Source organism: Stylophora pistillata, chromosome 12, assembly GCF_964205215.1.
Source record: "Stylophora pistillata chromosome 12, jaStyPist1.2, whole genome shotgun sequence".
Taxonomy (NCBI): Eukaryota; Metazoa; Cnidaria; class Anthozoa; order Scleractinia; family Pocilloporidae; genus Stylophora; species Stylophora pistillata.
In genome coordinates this window covers 14,135,325-14,152,864 of record NC_142530.1, presented here as the reverse complement: position 1 = coordinate 14,152,864, position 17,540 = coordinate 14,135,325, and the positions used below count along the sequence as shown (strand labels likewise).

The window sequence follows — 17,540 nt, the reverse complement described above, 5'->3', positions numbered from 1 at the left end:
AAGTAGTTCAGAACGGTGGACACTGACTGAAGAAATTATGATAAAATTTGTTTAATGAAGTTGGCCGAGTGCGAGTACTTCATCAAATTAAAACAACTGAACGCGGGTTAGAAGTACCTTCCACGCATGTTCCGCGTGCTCTTTCCATGGCGGGATGTCATGGTGCGACGATCTCACATGCGCACTGAGATGAAAAGTGTCTCAAGGGAGCCAGAGAAGGGCTCTTCATTAACTCGCTTCTGGCCAATACCTCCGCAGGCACGTACACTTTTCTAATCTTTCTGAGTTCCCAGCCGTGTAGCCTTTCTACGTTCCCAATGACAGTCTAGTTTATACGTTTCCAAGGGAGAATTCTTTATACTTTCCAAGGGGTTTGGTCTCAATACACTGTTAAGGGAGTACGTTTCGTCGACTTCCTTGGGATGAACACTTTGTCCAGAAGATTCACCACACGTCCCAAGAAAGCAAACTTGAAAGGTGAGCGAGCGAGTACATTCCAATTTCAGAGGGCCTACATTTACATTCTTAGGGGAAAAAATCCGTTCGTCCCCAAGGAGTATACCTTCCACGATCGAAGGGGGAGAAGAGGAAGGGGGGAAGTTTCCCCAAGAAAATAGAGTCCGTATGCTCCAAAAGTCTGAAGCTCCCACTGAGGACTAATTTCATGCGTAACAAAGAATGTTGATTACCACTAAATACCCACCAACGTTCAAAAATAATAAATCTTTTATTTTTTGTTAAAAGAAAACATAACGCCTTTTGTACGTTACAAAGAACATATGAAGAAATAACTGATAGTATCATTCAAAAAATAATTCATTTACATATCAATTTATACATGATCTTAAATAAAATCTAATTTGAATAACTCTGCTATTCAGATCCTGGTAGCTTGGTGATGGACTTTTTTTGCTGTCCCAGAATTTCATCAACCTCGATGCTCACATTTTTCCTTCTTTAATCAAACCGTAAAACAGCTGATTTATGGATGATTGAAAGGTCGACCTTGTACGATTCTTTAAATTCGATTCCGAAGAGTTTCGAACAGTTCCGAATGCAAATCACAGTAAAAAAAGAAAAAAATTCCACGTCGCCATAAAACCTAACAATCACAGGAGGTCACGTACATAGCAATTCATTGAAGAATAGTTACTTTATAGGTGTGGACGAAACACTTCCAAAAGAGAGATTCCAATCTGTTCCTAGCTTAAAGTAAGTCATAAAGGGCTCACTTCCTTCAAACTTTGAAGAATAACGAACCTCAAGTTAGGTCGTTGCCGTGGTAACAAGCAATTTTGTGGTTTCATCTCGGACGCCACTTTCTACTCCCGCAATCTTGCTGACCCGGATGGACAAAGAAAATTAACAATATATACTCCTTACCAATGTGTGATCAAAAAAACACCAATTACACGACGTTGTGAGTGAACTAACGTGTAGCTAAGCGTAACTAGGCCCTTACAAATTGTGCTAGTAATAGTGGCATCTCATATTATGCTACTCCCGTTACCCGATTTTTTTCCAAATTGCGCTCAAAATTATGCTCGTTTTTGAAAATTTTGCTGCCTTTTACTTTAGCAAGTTTTTCAAATAAGAAACAAAACAGGTCCAACCTCTATATCCATTGTTAATAAAGCATGATGTCTTGATCTTGAGTTACATAGTGGCTTGGATAAACATAAATAAGGTATTTCACTCCAAACTAGAAGCAGTGACTTAATGTGTCAAAATTAACGATGTTAGTATCACGTTCAGTATCCTCTGATAATATCAGAACATAATAAATGTGATACTAACGTTCTAGCCTACTGCGTGGCTGTTCTTCTTCCCTTCTCTGTAAGTTGACCGTAAAAGCGGGAACTGTGACCGACGCCGTCGTTACGTTGCAAAATTGAAAATAGACTGAACCATGGACTGAACTTAAAGTAATCAACCAAGCAGGTCATGCAGGTCATGCATTAACCATGAACCACTGAACCATGAACCACTGAACCATGAACCAGATGGACCACTGAACCATGTACTGAACTTAAAAATAATCAACCAAGCAGGTCATGCCTTTGCAAATATTTCCTGATATATATGCTGATTTTACCCTGCGGTGCTACTTCAAAAAAAAAACAAAAAGCAAAATTTATGCTCGTTTATCCAAGTAAAGCCAAAACTTATACTAACACAATCTATAAGAGCCTTAATGCCGCTTACCGAACAAAACAATGCTAATTTGTTACAGTATCTCAAAATAATTTATTTCAACAAATCTTATCTTTTGGACAGGCCTATACTAGTGTGTACTTAAGATCGGTCTCGGTACACTTTCACTTACCCTCCCCCTCACTCGTTCAAAGAAATCGACTTCTCCCCATTCGCCCCCCCCCCCCCCCGACGCTGACACCTTTATCAACGTAGCCTGATTACCAGGATCTCTCCCATTCTCCCTCTGTCACCCCACAGGTGTGAAGAGAGGGGGTGGGATGAGTGAGATGAGAAGAGATCCCGAAAAGGAACTTGCGATTGTTTTCCTTCAAAACAACTGTAGGAGGCTTGCTCTACCAATTTACACATCATATTGACGTTTTTATGTTTACATATAAAACTGCACGTGGTAAAATGAACAAAATTTACATCACCCCTTCCAAACTCTACTCCCCCCCCCCTCTACCCCCATATGAAAATCGCGATAATTTTTTAATTCCACCTTGACAATCATTTACGAGCCGATTGATTGAAATGACATTGTTTCATTAGAAGTTCTCATGTGGCGCGTTTCACTCCTACATAATTTTCAGACAAAGGGCTTCACATGTTGAATCTACAACCTGTAGGAGTGTATGCTTAGTCTAAATATAAGTCGCCCAGTTGGCTGCAGTTAATGGGTGCGATTTGAAATCTCACTTTAATTCTCTGCATACATGACATCAAAGACTGCGTGGAAAATTATCGATGCAAAGATGAAGAAAATCAAAATCTCTTTGTAACAACATAACTATCTGCGTCGCCAATGCGGCAACTACAATCACGAAACAAATACTTACTCAAGCTCCCAAGCTGTCCCTTTGTTTGGTCAAAAAGCCTTTTAAAGGCAATAAATAAACTAACTATAACTTAAATCACCGACTTTTGTTGTAACTCGGACGCCAATCCTCGGACTTCGACCCACGTCCACGTCAACTTTTCCTGAGCTAATTACGCTCTCTCCAGATCCTAATCTTTCACTCGAACAGTTTGCCCACGATCGCCCCTTCTCTTGTGACAGCGGAGGTAACCGAACACCTGAGCCTTTTCGGGTACTATCCGAAGTGATGTTCGTCTCTAAAGACGCTACCGAAGTCACTGACCGTCGTTGTTTGTCGATGGTTGAATGCGTTGAGTTTGTACGTTCACGTGACTTGTCATGCGTGTCCGGTGAATTATTAGCGCATTTAACCCGCACTGTAACGCTGGATTGTTGGTTAGAAATTCTTCTCTGCTTCTCTTTCTCCTTAACACTGCTCAGTGTGTATTCCCTCAGAAACGCTTTCGTTGCTCTCCTACCAGACTAGAGAAAAATGCAAAAAGTAAGCAAAGCAAAGCCAGCAAGCCAAAGCAAAGTAAGCAAACGCATAAGGTTATGGCCCTGCAAACCTTCCTTGAGACACCCCACATTCTATTGATGAAATAGTTCCACTGACTCGGTTTTAAGGTTAATTCAGTCCTCGAGTACAAGAAACCAAAACCAACGTAATTACACCTTCCAATCACAACAAAGGTTTACACCATCATTAACCAATGACAACTCATAGTAAAAACAGGCAAACTACTTTCTGCGCGGGAAGATGCGAGTGACTAAGTCAGGATTGGTTTATCAGTCTTGGATTTGATTGGTTGAGAAAACGGCGAGAGTTTTCTAGACCAATCCAGAGCGAAGTAAAGCAAAACCAGAGCATTCCTAGGTTTCTTTCTACACTCAACTGACAATTGCTCCACCAAAAAATTGACTTGCTCTACAGAAACAAAAGGGTAGGTATTTGTTCTAAGAACGAAATAGAATTGATCCCTTACTTCAATGAGGAACCATTTGTCAGCTTGTTCCAGGTTAAAGTCGTTCGTCTCGATGTAGTCTGTGTCGATACCGATAGTTCTTTCAACGTCTTTTTTCTGGAAGACAGAGGATGAACCACGTAACATAAACGCGTTTTCAATTATAAAAATACTGTCACAAAACGATCCACGTAACGTTTTCAAAGATCGTCGCTCACCTCCACATAAACTCTTTTGACATTCACTGATAATGCAGTCTAGAGAACAGAATAAAGACAATTTATTAAGTACGATTTTAGTAAAATGACAAACAAAGTAGAAAAGCAGAAATCCAGTGGCAACGACTCAGGATGAACGAGGAACACATATCTCAAAACAATCACTTTGTTACCTGCAATGTCTGTATAAACTCTCCTAAGTGTTTGATATCCTTTCTAGCATAGCCCAAGAATCTTGTTTGTAGATTTACTCCCTTTTTCTCGATAAATGCCATTAATTCTTGAAACGTGATCTGCAAGGAAAGTTACCCTCACTGAGTCTACTGATAAAGATTTTATACTCTGAGCAAAACACATCGTAAATAACAGCGACTACGATTTAGCACCACTGTGCGTTTTGTTTAAAACAACAACTACTGAAACACTTTCCATTAATTCCACAAAAAACGCTTAAAGTCCGTCGATATCCATTTATCAACCATGCCACGGAAAATACAGCCAATCATAGTTCAGAAAAACCATTGTGTATCCAGCGGTATTTTGTTCCACCTAACCTTCCCATAATGAGACGCGATTCAATGCCCACCGAGACTTGGTAATCGGTGCCAATTCCAGCTTCTTAGGATCGTTTTTTATATTTACCTTTATTTACAATTCTGTCATGAATTTTACCTCATGAACATTTCAAAGGAATCCTAAAAACGTTGTCAAGATTGTGAACCATAACAAGCTTATTCGAAGCCATTCAAAATGAGGTCGCACTGATTGTGTTAGCCCCTTCAATCTCTGTGGCATGGTAAACATTCTGAATTTTTTTGTGGTACATGTATTCCATGGGATATTACACCTATCGCTTGGAGACTTGTGTATAACCCAACAAAATACGGCAGTCTAATAGTTAGTGCGCTGAACTCCCGGTAAAGAGGTCTGGGTCTGACCGGGTCAATCTGTTATGTTTTCGGGTCCCCCGTGCCCCGTCCTCAGATCCGCCACTACTAAGAGCGACGAGCATCTAATTTCTCCTTTCATTATCGCTGCTGAATCAAACATTAAGGTCACGAGAATACAGGAAATGATCACCAACTACAGAAGCTCTTGATTGTCCAACTTATTCTCCTCATCAGTACCACGAGAAATGTAAAGCGAACAGTACAGAGAATTTGAATATCATGGATAGGGTGTGAAGGGCTAAGATCTCTGCTGGGACTCTACTGGGCAAATGAAACTAAAAGCATGTCTCACCTCGCCGTCTTCGTCCGTGTCTAGTTCTTCAAAAGCAGCTTTGTAACCAGCGCCTGGTCCAAATAACAGCTCTGCATCTTCCTCGGTGAAGTCCGAAGGCTGTAGTTTGAGAAAAAAAGTGCGTTTGAAACCGTTTACGAACTTGCGCGGATGCGTTTTGTCACCAGAGGGCCAATTAGGCGATTGGGCGGTTGTCTTACCTTGGTCAACCAACCACATGATTTACTAGCTCATTTTCGACGTCAACAACGGCGAAAAAGTCGTGGCGCCCGGTGCATCGATTATGATTTTCGTCGACCTCACCGATCGCCGCAGTCGCCGATATTGCATAAATAGAGCTCTCTACTGCGAGGATCGTGCGTCATACGTATCTACAACTGCAGTTCAAAATATATGAACTTCATATATTCATTGTATCTGATTTATCATCACGGGTTTATTACGAATCAACTTAACGGCCTGCTCCCAGTTGGCTTGTTAGCTCAATTGGTAGAGCGCTGCACTAGTATCGCAGAGGTCAGTGGTTCGAATCCCGTACAGGCCTGATTTTTTTCAGGTTTGATTTTCGCTATTGCATAAATAGCGCTCTCTACTGCGAGGATCGTGCATCATACCTACGTCGGATATTATTGGCGACTGATTTCGTCGACATTCGTCAACTAGTATGCCCTTTGAAACGTCAACATTTCTAAAATTTAAAATGCCAAAAACAGACCAATTTCCATTTCTGTTAGCTGTAACCCAGTAGCAGTAGCAGCAGTGCAATATCTTTTAGAATTATCATTGGTAAAGTAACAGAAATGTGTATCTACAGAATGCGTAATGTCTTGCCTATCCCTCAACCTGCTTTATTAAATAAACTATGTATGATGACGACGATCATGATGATGATGATGATGATGATTGGTGCAAGTAGAATCCCTAATTACACGTAACGTACGTCCTCAAACGTAAAGACTCCTCTCAGCTCTTTTAAATTGATGATGCTGTCTTCGTCTAAATTGTTTCTTTGTAATTCCTGTGAAAAATAAAAACCGCATGAAAATTATTTCTGCATGCAGAGAGGTTGCGACTGGGGATATTTGATAAAATACACATCACAACTGAGAAAAGATACGCACCGCCATGAATCTGCCGACAGCTTTGACCATTGTAGCGTGTTCCTGGTGCATAATCGCCTGTTGATGCTGTAATTTCAGCCTTTGCCTGCGAAAAAAACAGAAGGCTTGTCGTGTATTAGTTGTGAATACTCTAATCAGTTTACCTATTCCAACATAGTAATTTTGGTTTTATCAACTGATTTGATGATGCAAATTGGCCCCCGTAACGAGTTTCAAAGCTGATGTCTCGAGCATTAGCACGAGCGTTAGCCTGTTTTGACGAAAGGCTAACGCTCGAAACCTCAGCTTTGAAACTCTTTACGGTGGCCAATTTACATTATCAACTCAGTTGATAAAACCAAAATTACCTTCCCGATACTAGTTGAGCGGCACTACTAGCGTAGCTACGAAGCAACATATTGAGCACATAAATTGGTTTGATTCTTTTGACGAAATTGTTGAAAAGATGGCACAAGATTTCTCTCTAAGTACACGTTGTAGAAAAGAAGAGCCATTGTATAATTTGCTATTTCACTCACTTTGCAAGTTTGGTAACAGGTGGTTTCGGCGGCTTGTTTCCTTCTCGCTCTGTAAGCAATGTCTTCATTAACTCAGTCTCTGTATGAGAATACTGAAAACCCAAAAGAAAAAGAAACCAACTTTTAAGTACGTATTTCGATTGAGTGTCGCAAAACTAAAACAAAGGTAATCACAACAGCCGATTAGAACAAAAGAAAACTGCGAGACAAGGATAGTCAAAAGTAAAGCCTAGCAAATTACCTGAAGAGCGAGAAAATGCGAGCGAAAGACACGGCTGCTTTTGGTTTTGAATTTGATTGATTGAAAAGATAGCATGAGTTCTCTGGACCAACCACCTAGCGTAGTAAAGCAAAACCGTAAAAACAAGCAAACCGCTAAAAGCGCGGGAAAATGCAAGTGATCAGACGCGGTAGGGTTCTGGTTTTAATTTAATTAGGGAGCTTTAGCAACGACGACGGCGACGGCAACGAAAACGTCGTGTCGAAATCTAACTTTTCGTTTTTTTAACTCTTTCGAGGTTATTCCGATGTGTTTCACTTGGAAAATGCTGGCGAACTATTCAGGGACTCTATCACTACCAACGGCGTTAAAGTAAGGAGAAAGAAAGAAAAATTAACCGTCATGCGCTCACGTTCTCAAGAAAACCTAAAGTTTGGTTATTTCACGTTGTTGTTTTGCCGAGAACGGCAAAGAAATGTACCAAAATGTTAAACGCACTTGCAGGGCGATTGTTTTTGCTCATTAAGCCTATTGTTTTCTGCAGTTCTCGTTCCCGTCGCCGTCGTTGTTGCTAAAGCTCCCTATTGGTTGAAAGGACGACGTGAGTTTTCTGAACCAATCACAAAGCGCGATAGAGTCAAACCGAAACAATTATTATTACTTCCGGCATTCAATTGAAAACTGCTCTGTGGTGTTAATGCAATGTAAGTCAAGATGTAGATCTGCCTTTTCGTTTCGCAAGTTTGCTGTTTCCTGTTCACTTACTAGAACTATTCCTAACGTTTTCTGGTTCCAACTGCCAAACCTCTCTGACTTTTCAAAGAGTTTTGCAAAATCCTCCAGAGGTTGAAGCTTCTTGAAAAAAGTGTCTTTGGGGTCCATGGAAAGCCACCAACCTGAGCACAAAGGAAGAAGGGAAAATTTACCATTGTTAATAACGAATTAATTAATAACGGCGACAAATTGCAGGATGACTTGAATAAGTTATTTCAGTGTTCTCGAATTTGGGGAATGGAGTTTAATGCCAAAAAGTGTAAGGTGTTAAGGGTAGCTCCTATAGGATCAATTGACGATAGGGACTGTTATCTTGGTGGGATTAAGTTGGATCGTGTTCATGGATGGATGGATGGACTGATGGATGGACTGATGGATGGATGGATGACCTTTATTTAAACACGATAAAAATTTAAAGCTACAAGCTTGTGGGGTCGTGATGTTGAGGAAGACCTAGGGGTTCTTGTTAGCGACAATTTAAGCTGGAATAATCACGTTGATCTTATCTCCTCTAAAGCTCAAAGAATGCTCAATGTCCTTTATCGAACATGCAGGAACATGCATGATATTAGTACGAAGAAATTACTTTATATTGCTTGGGTTTGCTCGCGCCTTGAATATGCTAACGTGGTATGGTCACCTCATTCCAAACGAAACATCAACAATTTAGAACAAGTTCAACGCAGGGCTACAAGATTCATACTCGAAAGGGATTATTCTGAATACGAGCGCCTTAGGAAGTTAAATTTAGTACCCTTGAAGTATCGAAGAGAAATTAATGATTTAGTCTTCTTTTTTAAGTGTCTGATGGATATATATGTTAAACAATTTCGATTTTGTTTCGTTTCACTTTTGTAACAAACCGCTTAGGAAGGTTGATCATTTAACGCTGGATGTCCCTTTCAGCAGGACTGACGTCTTCAAGAATTCTTTTTTTATTCGGATTTGTGGACTGTGGAATGAATTAAATTTAGTATAAGAGAGTCAAATACCTTGCCAATCTTTCGTAAGAATTTGATCCTTTTATTATGACAAGTTTAATGCAGATTGTAAGTTCCAAACGGACATTTCATGATTATAACACGACGCAACTCTTAGTTGTTACCAGGCCGAGCGAGTGATCTTGTTCGGCCATGTGTATGATGATTTTGTTCAGAAGATTGTGAATGTGAATCGTTTTCATCCTATCGATTTCGACGAACATTTATCAGTTATTTTGAGAAGGAAGCCTCAGATTGTTTGTAAGTGTTCAACATTTCGATTTATTTGAGCTTTGTGTACTTTCATTTTGCTTTATTTTGCTTCGCGTTTGCAAGTTTCTATTTAACAATTATACCACGAGCGCGCGTTGGATATGAGATGATAGATAGCCAACGAGGCGCGTAGCGCCGAGTTGGCTATTATCATCTCATATCCAACAAGCGCGAGTGGAATAATTGTTTTATTAAAAACGCCCCCAAGAAATTATTATTTTGTAAGAAGAAACTGGATTTTTTAGCTCCCTTTTGATTTTAAGCTGACGCGTACGCTTACCATATTTGTAAATTATGGTATATTGGCTGATATACCATAATGGCTAAGCCAATAAAAAGTCTTGAATTGCATTATCCAATGATCCAGTTTTTAATAATGTGTAATTCTACTTTCAGAAACATAAAAATTATTTGTATGCCGTTTATCTGATGAACCTGGATTAAAATACTCTAAAATTAACCGATCGATTCAGCGGTTACACAGATTTTTTTTCCTAATTTTAAATTGTATCTTTTTTAATCATATTATTTTTTTTAATTTATCACTGAAGTATTTCTCTAGATATATGTATGATGTACTAATAGATGGCTTAATTTTAAAGGAGTCTTGTACTCTGTTTTAAGCCTACCTCAGATTGAGCTATTGATTGATTTAATTGTCTTTGTGATTGTAAACCCTGAAATTTGATTAAATGAATGACGATAGAAATGTTTAAAAGAAAATTTAAAGTCAAGTTATTACTCGGTACTTTTCTAAGTACAAGAAGTAATATGTTCCCTCTGTGGGGTATACAGCCCTATAATATTCAAATCCAGTCAGAAGACTGGTTAGGAGTCCCAAATAGTCCCAGTACCTTTCTCCACCCAGGAGGTACTGTACTTGTATGAGAAGTGTAGGGTTTGGGGGAGGGTGAGTTGAGGGGATTTGTGCAGGGTGACCCATGACCTCCTTGCATCTCTTCAAAGGGATAGGGGGAGGGGGGGGAGTTGAAGTACTTCTGGTTGCCTTATGCGACCAGGAAAACCTCTTGCAGTAAAAGTCATTAGACTCAGGCCTCTCTCCATCCAGGAGCATATATAGACCTCTTTCATAAATGGTGGACCAAACTACGATCCTTTGATGGTCATGTAAATCAGAATTTTTGGCCTTGGCATTATGAAAGAGATCCAAGAAAGGATACCAGCAAACCCATTCCCAATGGAGCCTGACAAAATGCTGATGGGTAACCTGCAATGGACTAGAGTCCCACCTGGCGGAGTAACAATACTTCTTGTTGCTCCATACATGGGATATCCAGATGAGCTCTGGCTGGATGGCCTACTTGGCACAAGTGCAGACTAACATACATCTTATCAAGGTAATAAAACATATTGATTTCCTCTGATACATACCATCAAATGCATGGATTGGATAATTACATAGGAGTCCTCCATCAACATAGACATCTTCATAATCATTATTTATTTCACGCACACACTGGAACACTCCTACAATGCAGGAAGAAAGTATTAAGATGTGTTGCAACATCACCTGAACTCCTTAAAAATTGCTCCGACGAAGGGCTAACGTTCGAAACGTCAGCTTTTGTAATCATTACGGTGGCCAATTTACCATTTCAACTTTGTTGATATATGCAAATTATTTCATTAAAAATCAACTTCATTTTCTTATGTTTTTGCCCTCTTTTTGGAGGAAGGCATCCTTAAAACATGCAAATGAAATTTCTAGAGCTAAAGAGGGTAGCAAAGATTTTATGAATGTTACAATGGTTGAGGTTTGAAGTTTTCCCTTTCACATTAATTTTGTAACACATGAAATACTGTTTAAAGATTACATGTACTTGACGCATCACTTTTTCTACAAATTTGTATATGAACAGGACCTCCCTTTGCTGACCTCTTTCTAGTCTTACCTGGAAGTGCGACTGACATTCTAACAGCTCTTCTGATTGGTGTATTTGGTGTAGTCTTTGGGTGAAAATATTCTACTGACATCTGATTTAGGTTTGTAACAACAATGCAGAGCTCCTTGCCAAATCTTTCCCACACCTAGAGGAACATTGATTATAAATTAAATGCAAAGCTCTTTGCTAGACCAGTCCAACATATGTGACAGGCTGAAAGATCAGGGCTTGACACTAGCCATAGCCAACTAGCCACAGACCAGTAGATATTCAGTTTTGGATGATGGTTTTTGATTTCCACTTGCCAGTTTGGCTAGTAAACAAACTGAAATTGTTGTAACATCTAAGTTGTCACTAGCCACTTAGCTAGTAAGTTGAAAAGTTAGTGTCGAGCCCTGAAGATGATTTCTAAGGGGAAACAAAATAAAATTTCCTCACAAACAATAAATAAATAAGTAAATCCATCTCACTTGAGTTTCCCTAAACTCCTTTTTAAAACTTAATGTTCAGCTTTTCCTTCATTAAACAAAGACCATTTACACAGCAAAATATACCTAAACATTTTGATTTCCAAATTATTGACTTACTTCCTTAAAAGTAATGTCGCCATCACCAGTTCTCTCTTTTAATTGTTCACCAAACCATCGTAACATTCTCTTGCCAGGATTCCAGCCAAAACCTTTAAGCAAGTTTGGAAGAAGACTGCAATATCCACAGGTGTGATCTACACAGAGATAAAAAATTAAAGGAATTAAAATATAGAAGAAAACCAAGGCCAGAAGCTAAAACTATCCCCCCTTCTCTTAATGGAAATTTTTTAGAGTGCTTCAATGTCAGCGAGTTTTTGTATGCATTTTTTGTTTCAGTACTGGAACATGTTTGAGAATTTTCAATTTGATGGCTTGCACTTTGCTTTAAAAAAACTGACCACTGCAATAAATTCAAAACCTTCAGATGCACATTTCTAACACAAAATGCATCAGTTTTAGATTTAGATTATGATTTATTTGGCTTCACCAACTGGCAGGGACACCGCAACAGCTTGCGCCGATTACTGCAGGCCCAATAAAAACACCCATCCCACCCCAGGGGAGGACATCCATCACACAGTAATCTCGTGTGTGGGAAATTAACGTCTCCTACCCCAACCCTGCAGGAGACAGGACCTCTATTTATTCGTCCTTATCCGAGAAGACTACAATATCTAACCATTTCTAGATGTTATAGAAAGGTAGCAAATCCTTCTCAATTATTTTAAGACCCTGAGTGTTGGTCCGGCCGGGACTCAAACCCACGACCTCCCGCACAACAGTCCAGCGCTCTATCCATTGAGCTAACCGGGAGGCAGTTTGAAGTGTGATTAAAAAACATTTCTTCCTGATACATGAAAGATAACATACACAATGCCATCATGACAGAGGACTCAAAACCTATACAATATCAAGTGTAGTGCCATCATATTGATGCTCTCCCTATAAATTACATGATCAAATGAAAATACACCCTGAAGCTCACCTACTAAGATCCTGCGAAGATCTTGTTCCAGAAATTCCCTTAACTCCTTAGAGTCATAACCAAGAGCTATAAGAGTTGCGATGATTGCCCCAGCACTTGCTCCAGCCACACGTTTAATATTCTTCATGATCCCAGCATTTTCTAGTACCTGTTTAATGGTAACAATCAACTGTTAAGCATGACAGTTTTCCTGATCTCTGCCTGGGGCCAAACTTGTACACTACACATTACAACTTCAACACAGACAAAGTGGGTAATTCATTAAGAATTCCGGTTTTAATCAACACATGTGCAATAAGGTGCTAGAATTACCGAGAGATACTGGACACCACTTACTATCCTAGCGACCAATTGCAGATTCATCAAAACAAGTTGACCGGCTTTCTTGATCACAAACCTGTTTTGATCGCTTAAGCTAAAGGCACGGTTGACTAAAAACAAGATGGTGCTTCCAAAACCTGTTGGCTTCAAAGCTGAATCAGTTGATGAAGGAGGAGTTTGGTGTGCATGCACTGTTAAAGAAGTGAACGATAATTTCATGATCGTGTCCTTTGCCGGCTGGAATGAGGAGTGGAATCACTGCGTCTGTGATCCATGAGAGGTCAGGGATCAAACATTCAGTTCGTTTGTTTATGTTTGGCCGCAAGAACAAAATGGAATTGTGCTCTAATTCAAGAGAAATGGTACAAGATATTGAAATAAAAAAGACCAGTAAATAAGCACCCTGCCTTACCTATATAAAATTCCCTTCAATGAACAATGTCTTTGCTTTAAGAAGACCGACTTTTACTTTTAAATATCACCCAAACTTCTGTAAACAAAAAGCTCAAATTATGGCTCGCTTTAATTTCAGGCGTGAATTTGCATAATATTTCATGGATGAAATCTTTATGGACTTCAAAGATCAAAACAATTTACTAAAATGCTCATTGAACTATAACACGCTTCCACATAGCAAACAAAGCTTTGCAAATTTAACATAGTTTGCTTCAACTTTCTCGATCTATCCTTAATAACTGTTTCTCTGACCGCATCCAAACAGGTTTTACTACACAGCTTCCATCAGAGACTCCCAGTTAAACATGACATAAAATAAGTCACACGTTACTAGGTAACAGAGCTCATACGTATGCACCAACCCCACTTGAGTGCAGTTCGCAGAATTACACACTTTGTCCATGTTGAAGTTGTCACAAGTACTTCATGTGTTCTCTCCCGTCTAGTGAGCAATGGTCACCTACCATTAACAAGTGTACAGGCTATCTACAGGACAGTACTGTTTGTGCTGTCGAGAAAGGTAAGTTTGTGAACATTTCAATCTGGGTAACTAGAGCATAGAGTTCACAACACAGTAGCAAGATTCTAGACCAAGGGGTTACAGTTCGAGCTCTTTAAAAGTAATTGTGTTCAGTTGTCTGCCACAGGAAAGACCCCTTTACATCCAAAAAGCCTCTCTCTGCCCAGGGGCATAATTGGGTATCCATCAACTGTCAGGAAAGCATGAAAAATGCAGGAGGTCATCTGTGATTGACATCTGTGAGAATTAGACTTACTCCTTATTGCTTGATACAACAATGCTAAATATAAGCACTAGGAGTAACATGTCCCTTAGCATAGCCTGTAGGACTCTAGATTTTCATTTATCGAGAGGAAAACTAAACCGGGTTTTGAAGCATTTAACTGATTTTTAAAGAAAAAGTAGCTTTCACCAGCTAATGATCTCAAAATAATTAAAAATTTCAATCCTTTCCAAATTTTCTGAAACTGCTTAGACCACGAAATCACGACAGAGTTATTAAAGAAAAAGATTCTAGAACAATACAAGAAAGACCTTTCACGTATATATGCACGATCCTTTGCAGTAAAGCACTATTTGAGCAATAATGAAAATCAGACCTGAAAAAAATTTCAGGCCTGTACGGGATTCGAACCACTGACCTCTGCGATACTAGTGCAGCGCTCTACCAATTGAGCTAACAAGCCAACTGGGAGCAGGCCATCAAATTAATTCGACATAAACCCGTAGATGATAAATCAAACAACAACAAACATATGAAACATATGTATGAACTGCAGTTATGAAACGTATATATGCACGATCCTTCACAGTAAAGACCTTTCAGTAAACTTGTAGGACAGGAGGAAGGGCACAGTAGGACATTATGTACAAGAGAAACTTCTGGTTCAAGCCATAATTATAATCCCATTAGAATCGAACAGTCAGTGAGCTAAACTATAAAGAAGAAAACTGAAATGATTGTAAAATCAGTGAAAAATCTGAAAGGCTAACTTCGGGATGATTCCTACATCTGTTTTCCCTATTCTTGGGCAGAGCAATCATTGCACCACTCTTGCTAATTATCTTAGTAATAAAGCCATAGACCCAGTGATACACAATGCTTGGCAGAGAAATTATAGCTCAAAGGAGCAGGAAATAATAAAAGGAAAGAAAATTACAGCGTAAAAATAGCATAGAATTTCAGACCATCATCACCCACAATTTAGGAACAAAGTGCCAAATCAAACAAATAGAGAAACATTTTAAAAGAATGTAGAAGGTGTTCTCCTTTTCAGGCAGTAACTGAAAATAATTTCACCTCTACTCGCTGTAAGTACTGCCTGTTAATACCACTGGTATAGGGACTGCTCTACCAGTTTAAAAATGTCTTTTACCTGTCATGCTTGAAATAAGGGCGACACTGTGTATGGTGATTTACGGTGCAATAGACAGACATTTGCAAGGGGCAACACAGATCTCTACACAATTGGAATTTAAAAGGCATTGGATATTCAGATTTCTGGCTTTTACAACTTTGATAACAAAGGAATTAGACTCTAGAGGCATTTGATTCAATTAATTTAATCCAGTTATTAACTGGCTACAAGATTTGCTGCTGAATATCTTCCAAATGTTACCAGCCTACTCACATAATGGCAACATAACAAACATCTCACTGGGAGACTGAAACGTTATGATATGAATTTTCAATTAGTTTAGCTAAGAAACATTTCAAATGGGTTCTCAAATAATAATAGTATTTAAAATAATTGCCAAGAAAACGGTAATTTCAAGTACCATTAAACAAAATGGTTTAATATATCAAACCCCGTCCCGTATTTTTAAGTACATTTCACGCTTTTATTATGCTAACAAATTAAACTTGTTCAATATTTTCATGAATAATACATTTTAAAAATATAAAAAATCTCTGATAAGCCATCAAACAATTAATGATCTTTAAAACATATTATCATGTCGGTCCGATTTAGGAAAATATTAACACCAGACCATAACAAGTTCAGAATATCTCTTTCGTCGAGGGAAAAATTTTCGCCCTCCTGTACGATCCCATTGTTAAATATTTATGTTAAAACAAAGAACAGTTTGACTGCGTGTAAAAATTTACACGCAGAGTATTCTCAACAACATCGATCTCTTACCGCACAGATCAATTTCCCTACGATTGAAATAATATTACACTTGCAGATTGCCGGCTGGTTATTATTGAAACAGTTTGATTTATCTAAAACGTCGAAGAATATCAATGTACTTTACACAGACGAGTAAATATCACAGTAATATATTACGCCTGGAGAATAATATTACGTCAAATCTCAACACATCGAGAACTTTCATCTAGAAGTCACAACTCGAAATCGCTATCTCCAATCTGTTAATCAAAGAGTTCTCTAATACCTAAGCCTTAGTTATGAGTGTTATTTGAACAGAAGGGGTGTTTGGAGAGTCAAACAGAATCTCACATCGGCCTGACATATGCAAAGGAATTCACAATCACTTACGTATACATGTCAGTGAGGAATTCGACTGTGAAAAACTCGTGCCTGGCGAACACTAACTAACGATAATTATCGGAAAACACAACCCCGAAAGCGAAAGCTTAGTAACTTGGTGAAAGGAAGACTGTTGGAAAATGTGCTGATCAAAACACGGTAGCAAAGGAATCCGTGACCATCACAAGTCAAAACAAAGAGCAGAACAACACAAATTTAAGCCTAAAATATAATAAAAAATACCTGCAAAGCCCCAACATAGGCCATTCCTTTATTTCCTCCGCCTTCAAACACCAAATTCTCAAACGGGAATGGGTGACCTTTATAAACATCCTCTTCGCACGATGTACTCCCTCGTCGAACTCTATCAGTTGTTTCAGCTGCCTTTAGAGACCCCACACTACCAAGCAACGTCGCGGCTTCGACGAAACTATTTGGGTCTAAAGAAGCTTTAGATGCTGCCTTAGCCTGACCGTTCAGCATGTCATGTTTAACGTTCCCGTTAATGTGCCTGTTTGCCATTCGAGGGTTGTCCGTTGGCTCGATCTTACGGCTCTCGTGAAATTTTCTGGACGCAGATATTTTCCTCACTCCTCTCTGAATCACCCCATTGGCGTTCTGATCCCCGCTTCTCAGCATAGCCGGGAAAAACTAACCCACAAGGCGTTGCGGAGCATCTAGTGATATCTGTAAGTAAACAGCAAAATGGCAGCCCGGGAAGACTATTTAAATTCAGAAATTTCACGAGAAAATTGCTGTGAAGAGAACTTCTACAAATCAATACTATTCATGTAAGTCGACAAGAACTGCAATTCATTCTACATGTGGTCTGTGAAAAGCGATTGAGGTGAACTGGTATCCCATGTCGCCTAAGCAAAGTTAGGACTTCTCGGGTGGAAATGTTTGAAATGGATACATTTCCATTGCTGTAAATTGGAACAGTCCACTACGAATCTTATCGCT

The 17,540-nt window shown here is 39.2% G+C and overlaps 1 protein-coding gene and 1 long non-coding RNA gene across 4 annotated transcripts in view; one reads left to right on the top strand and one right to left on the bottom strand.

Annotated features, from left to right (window-relative positions):
• Positions 1-708: 708 nt before the first annotated feature.
• Positions 709-17,540, bottom strand: part of LOC111328968 (uncharacterized) — a 25,627-nt gene continuing 8,795 nt past the window's right edge. For 2 of the 3 annotated variants that reach the window (XM_088741287.1, XM_022933526.2), the window contains exons 2-15: positions 16,821-17,264; positions 12,786-12,933; positions 11,858-11,994; positions 11,280-11,415; positions 10,759-10,854; positions 8,105-8,235; positions 7,120-7,211; positions 6,602-6,686; positions 6,421-6,498; positions 5,481-5,579; positions 4,412-4,531; positions 4,239-4,277; positions 4,042-4,137; positions 709-3,538 (exon numbers count right to left, since the gene is read on the bottom strand). In XM_088741287.1, coding sequence (XP_088597413.1) covers positions 3,095-3,538; positions 4,042-4,137; positions 4,239-4,277; positions 4,412-4,531; positions 5,481-5,579; positions 6,421-6,498; positions 6,602-6,686; positions 7,120-7,211; positions 8,105-8,235; positions 10,759-10,854; positions 11,280-11,415; positions 11,858-11,994; positions 12,786-12,933; positions 16,821-17,216 — 2,097 coding nt within the window. In that variant the 5' untranslated portion in view covers positions 17,217-17,264 and the 3' untranslated portion in view covers positions 709-3,094. Of the gene's footprint in view, positions 3,539-4,041; positions 4,138-4,238; positions 4,278-4,411; positions 4,532-5,480; positions 5,580-6,420; positions 6,499-6,601; positions 6,687-7,119; positions 7,212-8,104; positions 8,236-10,758; positions 10,855-11,279; positions 11,416-11,857; positions 11,995-12,785; positions 12,934-14,026; positions 14,046-16,820; positions 17,265-17,540 lie in introns of those variants that run through there. The other variant, XM_088741288.1, reaches the window with a different exon arrangement.
• The window catches only part of LOC111328969 (uncharacterized), a 20,765-nt gene continuing 13,591 nt past the window's right edge, over positions 10,367-17,540 (top strand). Inside the window, exons 1-3 of the long non-coding RNA XR_002694663.2 lie at positions 10,367-10,724; positions 11,247-13,386; positions 14,009-14,082. This is a non-coding gene — a long non-coding RNA (uncharacterized LOC111328969). The remainder of the gene's footprint in view (positions 10,725-11,246; positions 13,387-14,008; positions 14,083-17,540) is intronic.